The 24392-nt window shown below is 34.9% G+C and overlaps 1 protein-coding gene across 4 annotated transcripts in view; it reads left to right on the top strand.

The window, feature by feature from the left end:
• DMXL2 (Dmx like 2) overlaps positions 1-24392 on the top strand; it is a 157326-nt gene that overhangs the window by 47443 nt on the left and 85491 nt on the right. For all 4 annotated transcript variants that reach the window (XM_041743964.1, XM_041743966.1, XM_041743965.1 and 1 more), the window contains exons 7-9: positions 17675-17853; positions 19540-19723; positions 22516-22690. In XM_041743964.1, coding sequence (XP_041599898.1) covers positions 17675-17853; positions 19540-19723; positions 22516-22690 — 538 coding nt within the window. The remainder of the gene's footprint in view (positions 1-17674; positions 17854-19539; positions 19724-22515; positions 22691-24392) is intronic.

The following is a 24392-nucleotide window of genomic DNA, read 5'->3' on the forward strand; positions in this document are numbered from 1 at the left end:
TGTATCTAGCAAGAAGTTGCTGCAGCCAAGGTCAAAAAGGTTGTTGCTTTTGTTCTCCTCTAGGACTTTGATGGATTCCTATCTCACATTTAGATCTTTCGACCATTTTGAGTTTGTCTTTGTGTATGGTGTAAGAGATTGGTCTAGTTTCATTCTTCTGCACGTGGTTGTCCAATTTTCCCATTGCCACTTATTGAAGAGACTGTCTTTTTTCCAGTGGATATCCTTTCCTGCTTTGTTGAAGATGAGTTGACCATAGAGTTGAGGGTCCATTTCTCGGTTCTCTAATCTGTTCCATTGATCTGTGTGTCTGTTTATATGCCAGTACTGTACTGTCTGGATGACTACAGTTTTGTAATACAGCTTGAAGTCAGGCATTGTGATGCCTCCAGCTCTGGTTTTCTTTTTCAACATTCCTCTGGCTATTTGGGGTCTTTTCTGGTTCCATACATATATTTCTTTTATGTCAGTTTTGGTAAGTTACCTAGAATTTGCCAGTTTTCTCTAAATTTTCAAATTTATGGGGATAAAATTTTGCAGAACATCTTATCTTTCTAATATCTGTAAAACTGTGATGATTTCATTTTCATTTTTGATATTTGTTATTTGTGCCTTCTCTTTTTCTTGATTCATCTCACTAATAGTTTATCAATTTTTTTAAGTCTTTTTGAAGAACTAACTTGGTTTTGTAGACCTGTGTATTATATGTATGTTTTTCTGTTTTATTAATTTCTGTTCAGTTGCTCTTCTATTTTTTTTAAACTTTTTTAGATGGATGTTTAGCCTTTTTTAGAAATTTGTGGTATATGTGTTTAACACTGTAACTTTCCCTCTAAGCTTCAGTTTATCTTACAAATTTCTTTAATTCCTTAAGTATTTATATGTATTATTTTCATAATTATTCTAAGCATACATTTTTCCAGTTTTTATTGTGACTAATTCTTTGATTTGTGAGCTTTCCATAGAATGGGTTAGAGTTGAGTTATGTTGGGGGTGAGGGTAGATGGTGCAGGAGTACTTTAATGGTAGTGACAATTTTAATTTTTTGTTATTAAATAAAACTTGCAAGTAGTTTATAATTAGAATAATTACTACTACTATTATGACAGCAACTACTAATGATTGAGTGTTATGTACCTGTGCCTCCACAAAGCCTGTGGGGCAGGTACTACTCTCCTTGAGCAATAGAAGAGGAAATTGCAGCTTGAGAACTTTCTGGAGAAGTTAGAACTAATCAGGAGGCAGACCTAGGGTTTTAGTCCAGGTGTGTTGGGTAGCAAAGCACCATTTTTCACTGAGAAAATGTTTATTGCAAGTGTGTTTGTGGGATTCTCTGGGGCCTTGGTTGAGAGTGCATTCTTTTAGCTTCTACCAGGTATGTGGGGGACAAATCCAACTCAATCTAAATTCTCAGTTTGGAAGTTGCTGTGCCATGTAGGTAGTGTGAGTTTCGGTCTTGTGAGGCCTGCCTTGTGGTTATAAATGCCCAGTGGAGCCTCCCTCCTCCACTCAGAGTCTGGGTGTAGATAGACCTTTCCTTGCCATATCCCTTTTCAGAGGTTTTTTTTCCTCCCTCAGTTTCATCCTTTCACTTAGGTGTAGTCCTTAGTGGTTTTCTTGGGGTTATGCAAGTGCCTCTGATGTGACTTCTCACCTTGCATGTGGACTCTAGGCATTGTCTATGTGTAGCTGTTTAAAACCAAAACTCTGTGTTATTGAGTATTGGCAGATTCCCTTGTAGCAGTCCATTTGCATCAGCATTTGTTTACTGTGGGTTCTTGCCTGAGAAAATAAATGCAGTCAGAAGAGAATTTTGGGAAGTTCCTACCATCTACCTGTATCTGTTTACTTCCTAATATCTTTGCCTATGTGTACGGCCTGCCTTTGTGTTGCCATGGGTGAACTGTCTGTGCTTTTTTTTTTTTTTTTTAAGAGTGCATTTGAGTGGGGAGGTGGAGTGTAGAGGCAGAGGGAGAGAGAGAATCTTAAGCAGGCTCCATGCCCAGCCTGGAGCCTTGATGTGGGGCTCAGTCTCACAACCCTGAGATCAAGAGCTGAGCCTAAATCAAGAGTTGAACGCTTAATCAACTGAGCTATGCAGGTGCCCCACTGTCTGTGCTTTTATAGAAGGCCTTTCTTTCACTTGTTTGCTAGATCCCATGTACTCTTGCTTACTCAGGGACATCACTATTTCAGTTGTCTCCTCTCTTCTCCATGAGTTTTCCCTTCTCCACTAGGCCATCACATTGGCATATGTTATGGGCTGAACATGGCCCTCCAACCCATTTATATTTTGAAGCCCTAACCCCCATTGTGATGGTATTTGGATATGGAGCTTTTGAAAGGTACTTAAGGTTAGATGAGGTGGCATGAGCATGGCCCTCATGATAGGAATAGTAAGTACTTTTATAAGAAGAGACACCAGAGAGCTTGTTCTCTTTCTGCAACGTAAAGACACAGCAAGAAGGTAGTCACCTACAAGCTAGAAAGAGAGCTCTCATTAACTTACCCATGCTTGCAACCTCATCTCAGCCTCCAGGCCTCAGAACTATGAGAAAACACATTTGTTTAAGCCACCCAGTCTATGGTATTTGTTATGGTAGCCCGGGTTCATGGCATAGCATACCAAACATGCTATAACCTTGTCCATTTCCATTCTGAAACAAACAACCACAATACCAAAAACCCTCTCTTGACCTTCTCTCAGGTCACATTTCCTTGTCCTTATGGCACCTTCAAAGAGTTGCTTATAGTTGCTGTCTCCCAGTTTTTCTCCTCATTTTCTGTTTTGTATACTCACTACTACTCTTCTGAAAGTGTCATTAGTGAGTTCCTGTTACTGAATCCTGTGGTTAGTTATTTCTTAACCTAATTGCATGATTTAACACAGTTGGTTACTTCCTCCCTCTTGAACACTTTCTTCAATTTACTTCCAGGACACACAGGACACTCTTTATTTGCTTTTCAACTCTGGCTGCTCCTCAGTAGTTGGCTGGTAGGACTTTTTCTCCCCTACTTTTAAATGTTGGCATTCCCCAGGGCTGATTTCTTAGACCTCTCCTCTGACCGTGCTCACTCCTTTGGTGATCTCATCTTATCTCATGGCTTCAAGTGCATTCATATTTGTATCTTTTGCCTGTACCTCTCCTCTGAGCTCCAGGCTGATTGTTTTATACATACATACATATATATATATACACACACACACACACACACACACATGTATATGTATCTATATACACACTCGTATGCATACATACATACACACATAAAATTAATACATGTCTTCAAGTAAATGTATCTAAAATGGAATTCCTGATCTCTGCCCCTGCCCCGTACTCCCTTGATGTTTCTACCTTCAAAATATATCCACAGTCTGCTCACTTCTGTACCACCACCATTGTTATTATCTATTTGAAGCCTCCACACTTATTACACGTATTATTGTATTAAATTCTTAATTGGTTCTCCCAACTTTTGCTGTGTTCCTGTACAGTGTGTTTTCAAACCAGTGGCTAGAGTGATCTTTTCAAAATGTTTGTCAGATAATGTCACTCCTCTGGTCAAAACTGTCAAAAGCTTTCCCATTACATTCAGTAAAAACCCAAGTCTTTATGATGGCTTTCCAGGCCGCCCTATGCTTACCACATTCCTATCACGTCTTTGACTTTATCTCCTGTTGTTCTCCTCCTTGGAAACCTTACCTCAGCAACACACCCATTGTGATTTTTTTTTTAAAGATTTTGTTTATTTATGATAGAGAGAGAGAGAGAGAGAGAGGCAGAGAAACAGGCAGAGGGAGAAGCAGGCTCCATGCCAGGATCGAACCCTGGGTCGATTCGATCCTGGGTCTCCAGGATCATGTCCTGGGCAGAAGGCAGGCGCTAAACTGCTGAGCCACCCAGGGATCCCCCCATTGTGATTTTTTTTAAAACACAGCTTTTGTACTTGTTTTTCCGTTTTTCCCTCCATCCAAAAACTTGTCCTTCCGGAGACCATGGCTTTTCCCTTGAATGTCTTCAATGTCACCGTCTCAGTGAAGCTCTTCCTAAAGCACCTTTTTAAAAATTATATCCCACCTCCCACTATACTTTTTATTCGCTTTTCCTGTTTTAATTTTATTCCTAGTACTTATCACTAGGTGTCTGTTTTAGTTTGCTCTTATTGCATAACAAATGACTATAGACAGCAGCTTAAAACCACACATCTACTATCTCAGCTTCTGTGGGTTACATGTCTAGGTGTGGCTTGGATAGATGCTCTGGTCTGGGACTTTAAAGGCTGCAGTAAAGGCACCAGCTGGACTGAGTTCTCACTCAGAGACATGACAAGGACAGAATCTTTTCCCACGCTCACTCAGGTTGTTGGAGAGTTTATTTCTTTGTAGCCATATAATTGAGGGGTTGGTCTTTTCCTGGCCCTTGGTTGGAGGGCTCTTTCAGGCCCTAGAGGCTGCCAGTAGTTCCTTGACATTATGGCTTTCTCTTTTGTCTCCCTTTCCCCTACTTTCTCCTCCTCCTTTCTGCCTCTCCTTTCTCCACTTCTTCCTCACAGATAACAGAGCTACCTATACAGTTTGGCAGAGTAGATAGTAAGGAACCAAAGGACAACAGGAGAAAATAAATAACAAGTAAATTAGAGGAAAAAAATTAGATTTTAAAAACAAACACTGAAAAACTTGATAAGCCAGTTAAATCACCTACAAATTTAAAAAGGCCCTAATATTTAATATTTCTGGGTAGAATATGGAGATACAAGAATTTTCCATGTCAGAGAAAAGCATGGTTAATAAAAGGAAAGCATCCAAATAATAGGAAAAATAGTTTGAAAAAGAATATAATTTTTGTCTTTGATCTCTAAAACTAGGCACCTTTAAAGCCTTGATCTTTAAAAACTAGTGTCCCATTACTTCTAAAACTTGATTTACCCACAGATTTGTTCTTTTTGTTACTCATATGGGTTACCATATACACACAGATGATTAGTAAACTTAGTCTCCTTTGATTTAATGAATCTGTCATAGGTGAGGTCGTGATGATTTAATATAGGACCAACTCATTGTGATCAGAAAGGTACTCTAGTAGCTGAAATGCAGCTGTATAATATTCCTAGTTAGTCATTCCCTGACATCAGCTTGGGCATTGTTGCACATACTATGCTACATTTGAAGCATATCTTCCTTCTACCCCTTTTCAAAAAAAATTTACGGCACTATTGTATAAAGTCAGGTTTTCCTTAAAACATGTATTTTGACGTATATATTGTCTGATGTACTTTTTATCTTAGAAAATTTATCTAAGAAAATGCACTTCAGGATTTCAGTAATTGATACTTGCAAAGTATACAAGAATCTTATCACAGTTGTATTCACATCATGATAGACTCTGTCATATTTATGTAAAATTTTACATATGTGCATGCATATATATGTATATATATAATTTGTCCTCTATTTCATAGTGCATTTTTGAAGAAAATTTTACTTGAAATTAACAACTTTCATGTGTTTAGCAAATGTTTTTTGAACACCACATGCCCTGAGCTGTTCTGTGTTGTCAGTCTCATGATGAAGAGGATAGACAAGGTTGCTGTGTGCATGCAACTTAACTTGTTGTGAGGAAAGACAAAAAAATCATGTATTAATAAATGCTATCCAGAAAATTAAGACAGGATGACATAGTAGTGTGACTTGGTGTCTGTTAGAGTGATGATCTTTAGAGAATGCTGTTCTGGGGAAGTAACTTTAAACTGAGAACTGAATAATTGGAAGGGGTCAACTGTATGAAGTTTAGAAGAAAGGGTATTTTTGGCCAAGAGGATACCAAGTGTAAATGCTCTGGGATAAGAATTAGGGCTTGTTAAACTACAGCAGAATGCTGGAGTGTAGAGGCTAGATTAGAGTATGCATTTTGGTTAAGATATGAAATAGAATAAGATAGGAGTTCCCCCCCAAAAAATAAATAAATAAAAATAAAAATTAGAAAAAAAAAACAGGATTTCCCTGGAGAGGTCAGAGTTATGGATTCCGAGTTTGAATTCATTAGGGAAAAGATGGTGTTTATAAAGTTATGGGGCTGGGTGAAATTAACTAGAAAATGTATGCTGGAGAAGGGAATGGGGTTTAGGATGAAACCCCAGAATCCTCGAATACTAATAAGTGGAGGAAAACGGGGAGAGGCCACTGAGAAGGCGTGGCCACTAAGATAGATGGAAAACAGGAGAATGTGACACTAGAGAAATCAGAAAGAGAAAAAACTCTAGAAAGAAGCAGTAGTTAATTATGTCAAATGACCTATAACATGGAGAAGACAGTGTAGATGTGTATCGAAAGCATGGGCCTACCTGTATGTGCATAAATTAAAATATAAACTTAAACACTTCTAGAATTATAGGATTCCAGCCATCTTTGAGATCATAGGAGGCTGAGGTCTTTAGGGGTACAGCCCACTTCTCTGCCCCTTCGCTGCCTCTAAGCCAAGTTAGCATCTTCTTGCCTCTGGAACCTTACAGGCATTTGAAACCATCCTGTAATCCTGTGTTTTCCCAGAGGCCAGGGTCCCCCAAACGTATTACTCTCATAAGATTTTCATGACTCCTGTTGCTCCTGGGATAAAGACCATAGTCCTTACCATGCATGGTAAGGCTCTGCTGTAGGATATAGCAGTGTGTACTCCAGCTTGTTCCCACCTTAACACCTGTCATACTACTGGTTTTTAAAGCCTTGAATGTGCCAAATTCTCGATTGCTTTCAGGCTTTTCTGTGCTCTCTGGGGAAGCATCCTTCTCTATTCTTTGCTTGGCCATCTATGGTATCTTTCAGCTCTCCGTTGAAATATCGCTTTTTTTTTTTTTAAAGATTTTATTTATTTATTCATGAGAGAGAGAGAGAGAGATTGACAGAGAGAGAGGCAGAGACACAGGCAGAGGGAGAAGGAGACTCCATGCAGGGAGCCCGACGTGGGACTTGATCCTGGCACCCCAGGATCAGGCCCTGGGCTGAAGTGGTGCTAAACCGCTGAGCCACCCGGGCTGCCCCAAAATACCACTTCTTTAAGGAAACCTCCCAAAGTCAAACCTCCCAAGGAAATACAGTATGCTTTTTCATTTGTGGCACTTATCATAATTGTATTAAAACAATAATTTGTATCTTTATTTACTGTTGTCTTCTAGAGTATAATCTTTGTGCAACTAGGAAAGATATTTTGTTGTCTCTATCTCTTCCTTCCCTTGTTCCAACTATATCTGCAGCAGTTCATATAGTGCCTGCCTGCATTCACTAAACGTTTGTGTGAATGAGTCATGTGACCATTCTGTAGTATGTAAGCAGTTACTAGCACATCATTATTCATTTATATGTTACAGACTAATTTTGATTTTAAGTCTGAGACAGACTTAAAGATACTGAATTTGCTCAGCGTACAGTTTAGCTCTTTAACAGGTCTGTATCTGGACATGACCAAATGAAATATAATTCTTCTAAAAAATATGCTAAAATCCATGTAATTGGATTGAATTCAGAATAGTACATTAATACAAATTATAAGATGCCCACCCTTCTCCTCTAAATGAGACAAATGAACTGTTAAAATTACTTATAAAAAGTGTTGTTCGTTTTGTAGCTTCTTCTTTTGTAGTTGATTTCCCTCATATATTCATTTTTTAAAAGATTTTATTTATTTATTCATGAGAGATGCAGAGAGAGAGAGAGGCAGAGACACAGGCAGAGGGAGAAGCAGGTTCCCCACGGGGAGCCCGATGTGGGACTCAATCCTGGGACCACAGGATCACACCCTGAGCAGAAGCTGAACTGCTGAGCCACCCAGGCATCCCTATATTCTTTTTTTTTTTTTAATTGAAGTATTATTAGCACACAGTTATGTTGATTTCAGGTATACAATACAGTGATTCAACAATTCTATGCATTACTCAATGCTGATCCTAATAAGCAGACTTGTAATTTCTTTTACCTGTTATACTCATTTCCCCACCCACCTCCCCTCTGGCAACTACTAGTTCTCTGTATTAAGTCTGTTTGTTTTTCTTTTTTTTTTCTTTTCTTTGTTTTGTTTCTTAAATTCCACATGTGAGGGAAATCATGTGGTATTTGTCTTTCTCTAACTGACTTATTTCCTTTAGCATTTTACTCTCTTGGTCCATCTCTGTTCTTGCAAATGTCAATATTTCACTCTTTTTTATGGTGAGTAATATTCCTCTGGGTGTATACATGTTCACCATATCTTCTTTATCCACTTATCTATTGACGGACTTTTAGGTTCCTTCTGTATCTTGACAATTCTAAATAATCTTGTGGTAAATATAGGGGGTGCATTTATCTTTTCAAATTAGTATTTTTTCTTGGGTAAATGCCCATCAGTGGGATTACTGGATTATGTGGTGATTCTATATTTAAGTTTTTTCAGGAATCTGCATACTGTTATCCACAGTGGCTGTACCTATTTGCATTCCCACCAACAGTGCATGAGAGTTCCTTTTTCTCCACATCCTCACCAACACTTGTTATTTTTTGTGTTTTTGATTTTAGCCATTTTGACAGGTGTAAAGTGATATCTCATTGTGGTTTTGATTTACATTTCCTGATGATTAGTGATGAACGTTTTTTTTTCCATATGTCTGTTGGCCATCTGTATGTCTTACTTTGAAAAATGTGCACTTCCTCTGCCCATTTTTAAATTGGATTATTTTTTTTTATGTTTGGAGTTTTATAAGTTCTTTATATGTTTTGGACATTAACCCCTTATCAGATCTGTCATTTGCGTGTATCATTCAGTAGGTTGCCTTTTTTGTTTGTTGATGGTTTCATTCACTGTGCAAAAGCTTTTTATTTTGGCATAGTCCCAATAGTTTAATTTTTGCTTTTGTTTCCCTTGCCTCAGGAGACAGGTCTAGAAAAGGTTTCTATGACTGATGTCAAAGAAATTGCTGCCTGTTTTCTTCCAAAAGTTTTATATTTTCAGGTCTCACATTTAACTCTTTAATCCATTTTGAGTTTATTTTTGTGTATGATGCAAGAAGGCAGTTCGGTTTTATTTTTTGCATGTAGCTATCCAATTTTTCTAACAGTGTTTATTGAAAAGATGGTCTTTTTTTCCATTGTATATTCTTGCCTCCTTTGTCATAGGTTAATTTGACCATATAAGTATGGGTTTACTTCTAAGCTCCCCATTCTTTTCCTTTTTTCTATATATCTGTTTTTGTCTCAATACCATATTGGTTTGATTAATTAACCTTTGTAGTATATCCTGAGGTTGTGATTCCTCCAGCTTTCTTCTTTTTCAAGATTGCTTTGGCTATTTAGGGTCTCTTATGGTTCCATGCAAATGTTAGGATTATTTGTTCCAGTTCTGTGAAAAATGTTGTTGGTATTTTGATAGGTATAACATTAAATCTGTAGATTGCTTTGGATATTATCGACATTTTACCAACATTAATTCTTCCAATCATGAGCATTAAATATCTTTCCATTAGTTTGTGTCACCTTCAGATTTTTTTTATCAGTGTTTTATAATTTTTAGAGTATAGACATTTCACCTCCGTGGTTAAGTTTATATGTATTTTATTCTTTTTGGTGCAATTGTAAATGGTATTATTTTCTCAATTTCCCTTTCTGCTACCTCATTAGTAGTATATGGAAACCAACAGATTTCTGCATATTAATTTTGTATACTGTGATTTTACTGAATCCATTTATCAGTTCTAGTTTTTATTTTTGTAGACTCTTATTTCGTAGATAGTATCATGTCATCTGCAAATAGTGAAAATTTTACTTCTTTCTTACCAATTTGGATACCTTTTATTTCTTTTTCTTCTCTGATTGCTGTGGCTAGGACTTATAGTATTATGTTGAGTAAAAGTGAGAGTGGACATCCTTGTCTTGCTCCTGATCTTAGAGGAAGATCTCTCAGTTTTCACCAGAGTATGATGTTAATTGTGGTTTTTCAAATACAGTCTTTATTTTGTTGAGGTATGTTCCCTCTAGACCTTTGAAGGGTTTTTATCATGAATGGGTGTTGTACATTGTCAAATGCCTTTTTGTTCATCTAGTAAGAGTATCATATGGTTTTTATCCTTTCTCTTGTTAATGTGATGTATCACATTAATTTGTGAATATTGAACCACCCTTGCATCCCTGGGATAAATCCCACTTGATTGGGGTGATTTTTAAAAATGTATTCTTTGATTAGTTTGCTAATATTTTGTTGAATATTTTTGCATCTGTTTTCATCAGAGATGTTGGCCTGTAGTTTTCTTTTTTTGTATTGTCTTTATCTGGTTTTCTGTTGGATAATGCTGCTGCCTTCATAGAATAAATTTTCCTTCATCTTTTATTTTTTGGAATAGTTCTTCATATAATCTTAATGTATCTGGTTCTCTCTCTTTGCTTACTCAGTGTGTCATATTTGCCTCAGCTGTGTGTCACGACTTGTTGAACTTCAAGACTATTTTAGGATGTATGGTCTTTTGACAGGGTCATGTGATACATTAAAAACTATTAATGACCCATGTAAGATGATTAGTATTTGTTATTTGAACATCTACTGAATTTGAACTCTCATCTCTGATGAATTCAAAAGATGGCTTTGTACTTTAAAAACAACTGAGTAATAAGACTAAAAGCACATCCTCTTAAATGGGACATCTAGATTTTAAGCTCCTTGAAGGCGATTCTGTTTGCATGTTCCATAATGCTCAGTATCTTTTCTTTGAATTTTTATTACAATAGCCTTAGCAATTGACTATTGAGTATTTTTTCCCCAAGTATTAGTCATGCTTTCCTTGCATTAAATTCTCCAGTTCTTCTAAGAGCTAAGTGTCCTGTAATTCAAATGGAAAGATAAGAGTGCCTTACTGGTAAGGATACTTTGGAAATTAATAAAATGCTTCACAGGTTTAAAAAGCTTATTTCCTCATATTTTTGAGAAGATACCATGTCTAATTAAGGTCTTCTTGAGAAAAGAACAGAAACTAACTTTGTAATGTTGGCATTTCCCCCCCTCCACAATCTGTTCTGCTTCTGTTAATAAAGCCAAGTTTGCCTGACTTGATGAAACAGATGGTGACTGTGTGATCTACCACTAGAAGGCATTTTCCTCCGCCTCTGCTACATATGACAGGATTTCGGTTCAGGTGTTGTGGGACTCAGATTCAGTTACCTTCAGGATTTTTAATATTTCAGTTCATTGAGCACTTTTGCTGGTAAGATCTATTTTTTTAAGTGTGGTAAATTAAATTTTCTTGCACTTAATAGTATGTTAACTTTTTATCTGAGCTTTAAAGTCTTGTTAAAGAACTTTTTCCCCCCACAAGGTGTACCTGATTACATTTTCAACTCAAGAATTGTTTTCTTCAGTTTGCTTGCTGTATTTATTTAAATTATTCATTTATAAAGTTTGTATCTCATCACTTTGTATAACGTTTATTTTGTAAAATTTGAAAATGAATTAAGATACTATTTTCTTGGGGCCCCTGGATGGCTCAGTCAGTTAAGCATCTTTCTGACTCTTGATTTTAGCTCATGTCATGATCTCAGTTGTTCTGAGATCGAGCCCTGCATCGGGCTCTGTTCTATATGGAGTCTGCTAGAGATTCCTTGAGATTCTTTCCTCCTTTCTTTCCTTCCCCCTGTTCACATTCTCTCCCTTTCTCTCTCTCTCAAATAAAATCTTTCAAAAAGTAAAATACTATTTTCCTCAGAAACTTTTTTTTTTAATAGAAGATTATGCTTTTCAGTAAAAAACTGTTTTTTTTTAAGGGCTCAGATAAGAATTTTTGAGGAGGGTGATTTTGGCAGGAAGGAAAGGAGAAGCCTACAAAATGATTCCAGAAGCTTTTCTTCCTCTTGAAAGCACATCTCTGTTCCTAGATTCAGTGTTTTGATTATTTAAGGGTTGCCTTCTTAACCTTTTTCCTTCCTTAAAATGGAAATACCTTTATTTTTTAAACATGATATGTATTCATTATAAAAAGAATGCAGAGAAAATGAAAATCTCCTGCAAAATAGTCCTACTTACAATAAAAAGGTCACTGTTTTCTGTTCAATATATATTCTTTCAGACTTTTTGATGTCTTTGTAAACCACATGCATATACATACATACGCAAATTAGGTCATATTCTTTAAATCGGTCATTTTTTCACTTAGTATATCATAGATTGCTGTGTAATACACATGTATGTGTATTCCTTTTATTTATTTATTTTAAAGATTTTGTTTACTCATGAGAGACACAGAGAGACAGGTAGAGACATAGGCAGAGGGAGAAGCAGGTTCCCTGCTAGGAGTGTGATGTGGGACTCAATCCCAGAACCCTGGGATCACGACCTGAGCCAAAGGCAGACACTCAATTGCTGAGCCACCCAGATGCCCCTGTGTATTCTTTTTAAAGGTGACATAATTTTCCATTATATGAATGAATGTTATTATATTTTGACTTAACCAGATGACTATTAATGAACATTAAGTAGTTCTCATTTTTCTTTTGCTATTAAAAATAAACATCCTTGTATATAAATCTTGTCCTGTTATTTCCTTTATTAGAATTAACTTTATTGAAATACACTAGAGATAAAATGTGTATTTTAAGTGTACTGTTCAGTGAGTCTTGACAGATTTATAGACTTTCTCAAGATTACTTTGGCTATTCGCAGTTTTGTGGTTCCATGTAAATTTTAGGATCTTTGGTTCTAGTTCAGTGAAAAATACTATTGATATTTTGATAAGGTTTGCTTTGGGTACTGTAGATACAATAGTCTTCCAATGTATGAACATGATGTATTTTTCCATTTATTTGTATCTTCTTTGATTTCTTTCATCAGGGTCTTACAGTTTTCATTGTGTAGGTCTTTCAACTTTTTGGTTAATTTATTCCTAGGTTTTTTATTCTTTTTGATGAAATTGTAAATGGGATTATTTTCTTGGTTTCTCTTTCTGCTATTTTGTTATTAGTATATAGAAATGCAACAAATTTCTGTATATTGATTTTGTGTTCTCCAATTTTACTGAATTCATTTATTCTAATAGTTTTTGGTGGAGTCTTTAGCATTTTTCAAATGTTTTCTTTGCATCTATTGGGATGATCTTAGAAATCTTATCCTTCATTTTGTTAGTGTAATGTATCATGTTGATTGATTTGCATAAATCGAATCATTCTTATATCCCTGGAATAACTCCTACTTGATTTTAGTGAATGATCTTTTAATTTGTTTTTGAATTGGTTTGCTAAGATTTGGTTGAGGATTTTTGCATCTGTGTTTATCAGGCTTATTGCTCTGTAATACAGAGTTGTATATAGCTTTATTTTATGTTTGGTAGAATTCACCTGTGAAGCCACCTAGCACTAAGCTTTTGTTTATTAGGATTTTTTGATTACCGGTTCTGCTTTGTTACTAGTAATTGGTCTGTTCAGATTTTTCATTTCTTCATGAGTCTTAGGAGATGATGTTTCTAGGAATCTATCCATTTTTTTCTAGGTTGTTTAATTTGTTGGCATATAGTTTTCTTTGTGGTAAACTGTAATTTTTTTTATATTACTGTGATGTTGATTGTGATTTCTCTTTTCATTTCTGATTTTATGTCCTCTCTCTTTTTTTATTGATTAGCCTGGCTAAGGCTTAATAAGTTTATCTTTTCAAAGAACCAGCTCTTAGTCTCCACTTGATCTTAGCCAAAAGGCCGAGAAGCAGTGAACCAGCTCTTAGTCTCAATTTATCTTTTCTATTCTTTTTTAGTCTCTGTTTTATTTGTTTAAGCTCTGATCTCTATTATTTCCTTTCTTCTACTCTACTCATTTTGGGCTTTGTTCTTCTTCTAGTTTCTTTAGTTGTTAAGATTAGATTGTTTATTTGAGATTTTGTTTATTGCTTGAGGTACACTTGTATCTCTTTAAACTTCTCTCTTAGAACTACTTTTGCTACATCCTGCAGATTTTGGACCATTGTATTTCATTTTCATTATCACCATGTCTTTTTTTTTAAGATTTTTTTAAAAAATTATTCATGAGAGACACATAGAGATAGAGAGAGTGTGTGAGGCAGAGACACAGACAGAGAGAGAAGCAGGCTCCATGCAGGGAGCCCGACGCGGGACTCGATCCTGGGACCCCAGGATCAGGCCCCGGGCTGAAGGCAGGCACTAAATCGCTGAGCCACCCAGGGATCCCTTGCCATGTATTTTTTAAATTAACTCTGTTTTATTCATTGACCCATAGGATGTTGTTTTGCCTTTCTGTCTATTTCCTCAGGTGTTTTTTTTTTTTCTTTTAATAATTGTTCATAATGTTGTGATCAGAAAAAGATGCTTGATATGGTTTCTGTCTTCTCGAATTTATTTAAAAACTTGTTTTGTGGCCTATTGTCTATCTTGGAGTATGTTCCATGTGTACTTGAAAGGGATGTGTATTTTTGCTGTTTTTGGGTGGAATGTTCTGTATATATATGTTAAATCCATCTGAATGTGCTATTCAAAGCCACTGTTTCCTTAGAGATTTTCATTCTGGATGACCTATCCATTAATGCAAGTGGGGTATTTAAGTTCTCTATTATTACTGTATTACTGTCAATTCCTCCATTTATGTTTATTACAATTTGCCTTATATATTTAGATGCTCTTGCATTGAGTGCCTAGACATTTATAATTGCTATATCTTCTTGTTGGACTGGAATCTTTATTGTTATGTAAAGCCCTTTTTTTGTCTTGTCAAGGTTTTTGGGTTTTTGTTTTTGTTTTGTTTTGTTTTGTTTTGACAGAGCACATGTGAGAGAGTGCAGGGGTGGTGAGGGAGAGAGACAGACAGACAGACAGACAGAGAATCCCAATCAGGTTCCATACCCAGCATGGAGCCCAACTTGGGTCTCAGTCTCACAACCCTGAGATCATGACCTGAGCCAAAACCAAGAGTCAGATGCTGAATGGACTGAGCCACCCAGGTGCCCTGATAATTTTCTTCTAATTATGGCCTTTTCTGTCCACTTAAGGAGTTCTCCTCAGTACTTCTTGTGAGGCTGATTCAGTGGTGATGAACTCTTTTTTTAACTTTTATTTCTCTGGGAAAGTTTTTTTTATCTCTCCTTAATTCTGAATAACCTTGCCTAGTAGAATATTCTTGGTTGTAGGTTTTTTCTTTTCGGCATTCTGAATATATCATGCCACTTTCTTCCGGTCTGCAAAGTTTATGCTAGGTCAGCAGCTGATAACCTTTGAGGTTTCTCTTGTATGCAACTATTGCCTTTTGCTGCTTTTAAGATTCTCTCTTTAATTTTTGCCATTTTAATTGTTATGTGTTTCCATGTGGACCTCCTTGAGTTCATCTTGTTCACAACTTTCTTTGCTTCCTGGGCCTGGATATCTGTTTTCCTTCCCCAGGTCAGGGAGGTTTTCAGCTATTATTTCTTCAAAGTCATTTCTTCCTTCTTCCAGCCAAGTCTCTGTCCTTCCTATACTTTTCATTGTGACCTTCTCTATGATTAGCTGTGAAAGATCTGTTCTGCTAGTCTTCAAGTTGTTTTTAGAACTGCAGTATATGTAGTTGTTGCCTCGGTATGTCTATTAGAGGAGGTAAGCCCCGGACACCATCTTTCCTACTTTCCATTGCTTTATAGTAAGTTTTGAAATTGGGTAGTGTGATGAGTCCTCTTTGTTTTTTCTTTAAAAATATTTTTGGTGGGGGTGCCTGCTCAGTCACTTGAGCATCCAACCCTTGATTTTGGCTCAGGTCATGATCTCAGAGTCGTGGGATCAAGCTCCATGTCAGGCTCCCTGCTCGGCATAGAGTCTGCTTGTGCCCCTCTCTCTGCTTCTCCTCCTGCTCACTAATGCTCTCTCTTTCAGTAAAATCTTTAAAATCTATTTTTTTGGTGGTATTGTTTCTTTGATGTCCTACAAATTTTAGAATAAGGTAGTTTCTGCCAAAAAGCTTGCTGTGATTTTGGCTGTGTTCACATTAAATCTTTTTATAGATCAGTTTGGGAAGAACTGGGTCAGTAACATTTGTTTTTCAAATCCCTGAAGATGGTATGTTTCTGTTTTTATTTAGATTTTCTTTCTCTTAGCAGTGTTTTGTACTTTTTAGCATATATATCCTATGCCTAATTGATATCTTCCTAATGTACAATAAAAGGTATTTAAACAATTATATTTCCAATTATTGCTAACATGTAGAAAGAGAATTGCTGTTTGAGTTTTGGTCTTTAGTCTTATGTTATCAGGTCTAAGTCTTTTTTTTTTTTTTTTAGATTCCTTAGGATTTTATGAATAAAGACTATTTTATTTTTTCCCCCCAATTTGGAAATTTTCTGGTTCTCTTTCTGTTAATGATTTATAATTCACTTTTGTGTGGTTTTAGTTTTAGGCAGTAACAGATGAAAGTAAAACTGTTCTGTTTGAGTGAGGGATTGCTAGTGGGATGGGAGAAAGGAGCTAGCATGCCATCTGCTCATGGAAGCACTCGGCTTTTTCTTTACGAATGCTGAGGGGGCTCTGAGGTGCCTCTGTGGTTTTTATGGTATGTGGCCTGAAACCACTGCTGTAGGTTGTGCAGTAAATTTGTTTAGATGAAAATGATGCTAGGTTGAAGAAGTTCTTGGAGTAGTACACTGTTAAGTGGTTTTCTCAGACTAAGCACTTAAAAAAATTTGCTATAAAATTAAAATACCCAAATAAATGAGACCTTAATGGAAACATACATTATGCAGTATAAATTGAAAATGAGTACTGAGATGATGATAAACAGAAATATTTGTCTAATATTTGTCTAATATTTGGACCTATACATACTTTACAGGAATAAATAATTTGTTTCATAGAGTAAGATTTTTGCATGAATGGTTATTTTATTATTTCCCTTAAGACCCTATTCACTATTGAGGACAAAGCACTAGAAAGAGAATGATTTCTATTAAATAAGATAAAATTATTTTGACCTTTAACAAAATTCATAGAACTAAGTTAAGTGATAACTTAGTGCCTATTGTTATTTTTGTATCTTATTTAAGTGGGCATAGAGGTGATCCCTGACAACTACCTGAGTGCCTTCACTTCATTTAAAGTGGGGATCAGAAAACTATGATTTTTATGTTTTTAAAGGGTTGTAAGAAAAAAGGAGAATTTGTGTTAGAGTCTATGCGGTCCACAAAGCCTAATAACTTCCTTACTGTCCGGCCCTTCACAAACTTTCCCTGTGAATACTGATTCCTGACATAGAGTCTAAGAAGCATTTCTATTTAAAAAGGACTGGTTTAAAAAAAAAAATAAAATTAAAAAAAAAATAAAAAATAAAAAGGACTGGTTTAACCTTTACAGGTGTCTTCAAAAAAGGAAAGAATGTTAACAGTGACTAATAACATGGCTTCTTTCTTATCCAAGGGCATCTGGTTTCAGAATCTTCCCTACAGTGACCCCTACATGTTTAAATGAGAGAATTTGGCTTCAGTCTCTCTTTGTAAACCACCATTATGCAGAGGAGATTGATAATGAGAAAACTGTCCATTTATTTTTCAAGAGTAGTGTTCTTTGAGGTCATAAACATTTTACACATAAGTTTGTGCTATATAAAACTCACACTTTAGTTTTTACAGATAGCTTAATTTTTAAGGTTTCTCCAAATCACATTTTGAATTGTGTAATGTTCAGATTAATTTTATTGACTTATATATTTTTGCAGGATGATTGTCTTTTGAAAGTATGGTATCCCATGACTGGCTGGAAATCCTCAATTATACCTCAGGATCATCATGAAGTGAAAAGGAGACAGGGGTCTACTCAGTTTTCCTTTGTTTATCTGGCACATCCCCGAGCTGTGGCAGGTTTCTCTTGGAGGAAAACTAGCAAGTATATGCCCAGGTTAGACAAATATGTACTATAATTTTGGTTTGTTTACTTATATATTTGTAAAAATAATGAAAGCAAAGATACTTTTAGTGCATTGACTTGGTGGAAATGAAAAGCATAAGCTCTGGATGTAAACTGCCCGAATTAAAATCCTGCTGTTGTTACTAGGTTGGTGAGCTCTTGCGTAAATTTCTTAAGTTCTCTATACCTCAGTTTTCTTCTCTGTAGGTAGTGGTACCTACCTCAGAGAGTTGTAGTGAGACTCACTGTGCTAGTGCATGTGAATATTTACTGCAGGCCTTTGCACATAGTATGGGCTTAGGCTGTGTTAGGCAATACTGTTAGTAATAGCAACAGTAGTAAAAGATTCCAGGAAGGAAATGTTTGCAAGTAACAGGAAGCACAGATGGAAGGAAAATGAAACATAGTAATAAACTATCAAAAATACATGTGGTGGGAAAGCATATCATAATAAAATGGCCAGGTTTTTCTTAACATACAAGCATCAAAGAATTTGTTATAATTTTTTCCTCATTGTTCAGCACTCTTAAAAGTATTTAGAAGGTTAAATAAAACTGCAGAACAGCTCATACAAATGATTCCTTTATCATATATATAGTTACTAAAAAAACTTAGAAATCTGTCTTCATTTTTGAGAGAAGGTTATTTCATCTGTGAACTATTTACACTGGATAGGAAATATAGCACATATTATAGAGGTAGGTGCTCAGGAAATGGGAAATTCATTCATTTTTGGAATCTGAATAAAAAGCTTATTCTGCTTAAGTTATTTGCGTCTATTGAAAACATTTGCAAAATACTTTTGACTGAGTCAGAGTCCATGTAGACATTTTTTTTTAAAGGGAGAATGTTTTTTTTGTTCTATAATGAGTAGTTAAGTCACTTCAGCTGCTTGATGTTATAACATTTTGCTTATTTTAACTTCATGGAAATTGATTTATAGTTTGAAATTATATTCTCCTTGCAGTTTTATTTTGAAGATGCTCATTTGTTTATCTGTTTATAATATTTTAGATTATAAGGATGACACAAGATGACACAAATACTGCCATAAGCCATGCAGTTTAATTACATTTAACGAACTTTTTATTATGGTCATTCTATAACCTGCCACGATTAGGTTTTCTTTTGCTGTATAGTTAGTTTGTTTAGAAGATACTAATATTCCCCCAGAGGCTAGTTTTCAAGCAGCATATGTGTGATCAATCATACATTTCTGTTTCCTTTGTCAAGAAAGGAAGTTTTTATGGTGTTCACCTTCATAGTGATACTGTGTATGATTTTAAGCTCTTTGATTGACCTCTTTCTCCATACACTGTAATTTCTAAGCAATTGGAAGCATACTAACCTGTCATTTAATGGAGCTGTTCAAGGCATAGTTTTAATGAATCAAAGTATCAGTGACTGCTAGGTTGTTTCTGTTTTATGGTAACTGATTGCAGCCCTTTATTCAACCTGCCACCTTGCAAGTATGAACAGGTAGTAAATGGGGTTTGGTGAGAATGTGAAATAGCCTGTGTAAAATCTGTTACCATGACTGAAAAAGTAACTACTCTTGGTCATACTGTTAGTTGTGTACTGTTATTTTTATACCTGAGAACCAGATATTAATAGCCTTTAATTAATTAATGGCACTACTATTCATAGTAACTTTTGTTTACTTCTCTTTGTCATTAGAGGTTCTGTCTGTAATGTGTTATTAACTTCATGCCATGATGGTGTGTGCCGACTCTGGGCAGAAACCGTCTTACCGGAAGATTGTCTTTTGGGTGAACAGATTTGTGAGACTACTACTTCTAGTGTTGCCAGTAACCTCACTCATGCTGGAAGACACAAAGACAGAATACAACATGCTCTTGAGGTACGATATTATTTAAAATGGTAAATATATTTTGAAGATAATGTGAGTTTGGTGGGAATTTATAAGCTGAGATGCAGATAATACATATGGTACATGTAATGATGAAATTAATAACAAATAATTCTCACTAATTTGTTTTATGCTTGTAAGACCATTAATTTTATGCCACTTAGAAGCCAGATACAGTAGAAATAATTTCAGACATGTAGTCTAGAGAGTATAATTTTAATTTTTTCACTTTGCATGTCAAATACAGTAATCTATAGGAATAGGCAGCTTTGGTTACTAAAACATATAAAGACTCAGAAGCTAGTTGTAATTAAAAATGTTTTGCTTTTGTTTCATGGGATTAAATTTTACATGTGTGTTCTAATTAAAAATGACTATTTTGATTCTTAAGATAAAGATGTTAAGATATACACAAGTCAACTTTTTTTTAAAAGTCAACTTTTATATAATTACTTTATAATTTCCATAGTTTAGTATTTTGAAGGTAAACTACTTTAAAAAGTTTTTTTTTAAGTTTTTTTTTTAATTTATTCATGAGAGACACACAGAGAGAGAAAGAGGCAGAGACACAGGCAGAAGGAGAAGCAAGCTCCATGCAAAGAGCCTGATGTGGGACTCGATCCCAGGACTCTGGGATCATAACCTGAGCCAAAGGCAGGCGCTAAACTGCTGAGCCACCCAGGGAACTCCTTTTTCTAATTTTTAAATGCAATGTGTATGAAATAAAAGTGTGTCCTATGAAATTATATTATAACTGTTGTGTCCATTATGAGGAGGGATAAAATGAGGTAAACACATTTTTGAAAATTACCAGAAGTTTATCAAAGCAAACCTAGATTACTAATTTTCTGAATTTTTCACGTGACTTTTATTACTACACAAAGAATATGTGCTTATTCTAAAACTAGATTAGAAAAATAATGGAATTTATAATCCAACTATTCTAGTTATGTATGTGTATTTTTTCTTTATGTATAAGATTGAGATCATATTATGCAGTAATGTTTTATAACTTGCTTTTTATGCTTATTATGTTATAAACATCTATGTTACTAATTATGTTTTTACATTACACTTTTACATTAGCAGTTTTATGGTTGCATAGTTAAAAAGTTTTGCTGTTTCAGCTAACAGAAATATTTTTTAGGTTTGGTAGTCTGAAGATATGCTCCTTAAAAAAATTTTTTTTTAATATATAGTAGGCTGGCTCTGATACCTAATACTATCTGTGATTGGGCTTTGTTTATACATTTCCCCCTCCCAACTTAAAGTATAAATGAAATTAAAAGGAGAGATAAGAACAGTTAAAGTTATATTTTGTTTTAATATTTATTGAAATTTAGTGAGACAAAGTACTCAATTTTTACTACATGTTTACAGTCATTTTTATATTCTTATATAACATTTTATCTTTAAATTATAAATGAGCTTTTGGAAACTAAGGGCTTTGAGACATCTTTGTGTCCTCCATAGTACCTAATATGTTGCCTTTCAGGTGTTAAATTGAATTACTAATTGCTGCATAAAATAAAAGCAAAAATTATAAGTAAACATATATAGTCAGTGATTTGGCAAATTTTTGCTACCCTTTAGTAGTGTTATTAATTAATTAAAAATGTTAAGATTGTTTCTAATAGAAAAAGCTTAATTGTCTAATGTATAAGCCACCTTGCTTTTTGATATCCTTTTGTCTTAAACTCCTAACTGTAAGGTCTATAATTCTGTATATATTTTTATACATTTTGTTCCTAGGAGAAAATAATCAGCCAATATTACACCAGTCTTGCCAATATAATTTTTAAAATAATGATAAATGTCAAAGAGCTAATGAAAATAATTTTATAGGTGTTGTGGTACAGGAGGTCTCTAATACATCCATCTTAAGCCTATTATCAAAGAAGTAAGCAGCTCTGTAGCAGGGTGACCAGAGGCAAAGGACATGCGATAGATCTGATACTGTTTTCCAAATGAAAAGGGATAAAAGCTTTGGAAATGAGCTTTTTGAAAGAAAGGACCAGATATTACTTTAATGTAGGAAGAACTGAGAGAATGCCACATTTTATTTAACTGACTATGAGGAACAAAAGAATAAAATGGGAAATTATTGTAAAGCATAGCATTGAGGGCAGGTTAAGTGACAGAATAAGGAAATACTGTGAGTTGGGGTTATTGATATGGAGATCTTTTCTTTTTAAAATAGTTGAGATAATTGGGTATGCTAGTGGAGAATTTTTGTCCTACAGACATACCTCAATTTAAACAAATCTCATATGTCAGCATTTTCATGAGAGCTTTCCTGGCTCCTCTTACCTAAATAGATTCCCCTTATTCTATATTTTTATACTCTACTTTTCTTCTTTATAATAGTTGTAATTTACAAGTAAACAGCTGTAATTGTTTACTTGTAAGTGAGAATATTGGGGAGAAAGGCTCTTCTTCCTGCTAGGAAGATTCAGGAATTTTTTTTCTTTTTACTGTTGTGTCGAGTAAATTTCATCTCATAGTGGAATACCCTGAAAAACTTAGACTTTGGACTTCTCATCTTAATCAAAGTTTCTATAAATAATGAGTATTTTGAGCAACTACTTCTGCCTTAAATTATAAAATTTGCAAAAACTGGAGTATATAGTCAGGATTGTTCAGCTGTAGTTAAGGAAATTTCCTTTAAAATGTTCAGATTTTTCAGAGAGGAAAACTATGAAATCCTTAATAATAAAAGATACTTGGATCAGCATTTATTAGGCTTTCCAGAGTTGAATTTAACCATTATTTTTCTATTTTAGACAATACACCATTTGAAAAATTTAAGAAAAGGACAGAGGAGGTCTTCTGTTCTTGTAACTCACACCGAATTAATGTCTGACCAGATGGCAACGCATGAAGTTCAGAGACACATTTCCCACCATGCAAATGCACTGTGTCATTTCCACATTGCAGCAAGCATCAATCCTGCCACAGGTAAAGGATAGTAAAGTTTTAGTTCCTATAAATATGCTAAAATAAGATAAGTAAGTAGAAAAGTAGGACTACTTTTAGAACTTGTTTTTAATTTTCTGTTAATATTCCGCGTTTCCTTTCAAAATAGCTCTTAATTCAAACAGGAATATAATATAAAGTACCGTTTCTTCAATTGAGACTATGTGATTCTCAGGAAACAATTGCATGTAAGTATTTTTGAGCACCTCTGTGTAGTATATATAGCAAGGTTCTAAGTCAATTAGAGCGTTAGTTGAACTTGGGAACACACATGGTGGCAGCCTGGTTCAATTGATTTCCCTCATTTTTATATTTTCACTACTAAACCTTCTTTTCAACTTTTCTTTATAACTATCTAAATATATTTTTACATACTTTTCCTTGTATTTTAGCATATCTTGTTTTCTACTTCCATGGACTTACTTTTTTTTAATACAAGATTTACTTATTTATTTATTTGAGAGAGAGAGAATGAGCACGTAGTGGGGAGGAGCAGAGGGGGAGAATCTCAAGCAGACCCCTCATTGAGCAGGGAGTCCAACATGGGACTTAGTCTCATGACTCATGAGATCATGACCTGAGCTGAAACCAAGAGTTAGAGTCTTAACTAACTGGCCACTCAGGTGCCTCCTCATGTGGACTTTCTTACCCTACACTTAGGGAAAGATATTATTTCTTCTAACCTTGATATTTTCTTTTTTCTCTTTTCCTCCTGTGAGGTTGAGCAGTATTTTGAGGCAAGTTGTGTTGGCAAAAGCATATTTGAAAGCTTCTATTTAGGGGGATTATTTTCTTTATGCATGAAAAACATGAAAAGGCTCATAGATAATTTCATATTACATTGCCAGTAGAACTATATTTGTGTAAAGTTACAGTCATATTTATTGAAATGAAAGTCGATATATTGCTTCAGGATGCAGAGGAGTTTAAGTGTTTGTTAGTATAGAGGTGATACTCAGTAAATACAGTTCTAGAAAGGTGATCTTTAGGACACTTCCCCCCCCCCCTTTGTAATAGTGGCTCTAGATATGTGCTGTCTAGTATGGTAGCTCCTTGAGCACTTGAATTGTGGCTAGCCTGTATTGAATTATGCTGTAGAATACACACTGAATTTTTAAGACTTAGAATAATAGGAGGATGTAAGATCTCTCTAACAATTTTATTTAATATTGATTACATGTTGAAATGATGATATTTTACATATATTGGGTGAAATAAAATATTAAAAATAAGTTCACTTGTTTCTTTTCTTACCTTTTATAATATAGGTATTAAAATAAAAATGTATGCCTTTTGTGACTTGCATTATTTCTATTGAAAATTTTTGCTAGCTGGTTAAATGTCATTTTGCTTACTGATCTCACATCTTAACTGTGTTCTGAGATTGTCTTTATAATATGGACTTGTTTTCAAAATGTTAGTGGTTTCAGATTTTTATACATTTTTAACTTTTTTAAAAGAACATTATCCTGAGTTATTGATGATGATGAAGATCTAACTTCAAATAAAATGTAATTAGTCATTGCAGTAAATTCAACACATATTAGAAAGGTTGCTTTTTAAAATGTATACACTGTGCTAAACAAATGGAATAAGATCACAGGATTGTCCCTTATGGATAGATATTCTATCACATATTTGAGTCTAAGTACTGGATATGTTCTTTTAGCCATTCAGCCTTGTC

Source organism: Vulpes lagopus, chromosome 2 (assembly GCF_018345385.1).
Source record: "Vulpes lagopus strain Blue_001 chromosome 2, ASM1834538v1, whole genome shotgun sequence".
NCBI classification, from domain to species: Eukaryota; Metazoa; Chordata; class Mammalia; order Carnivora; family Canidae; genus Vulpes; species Vulpes lagopus.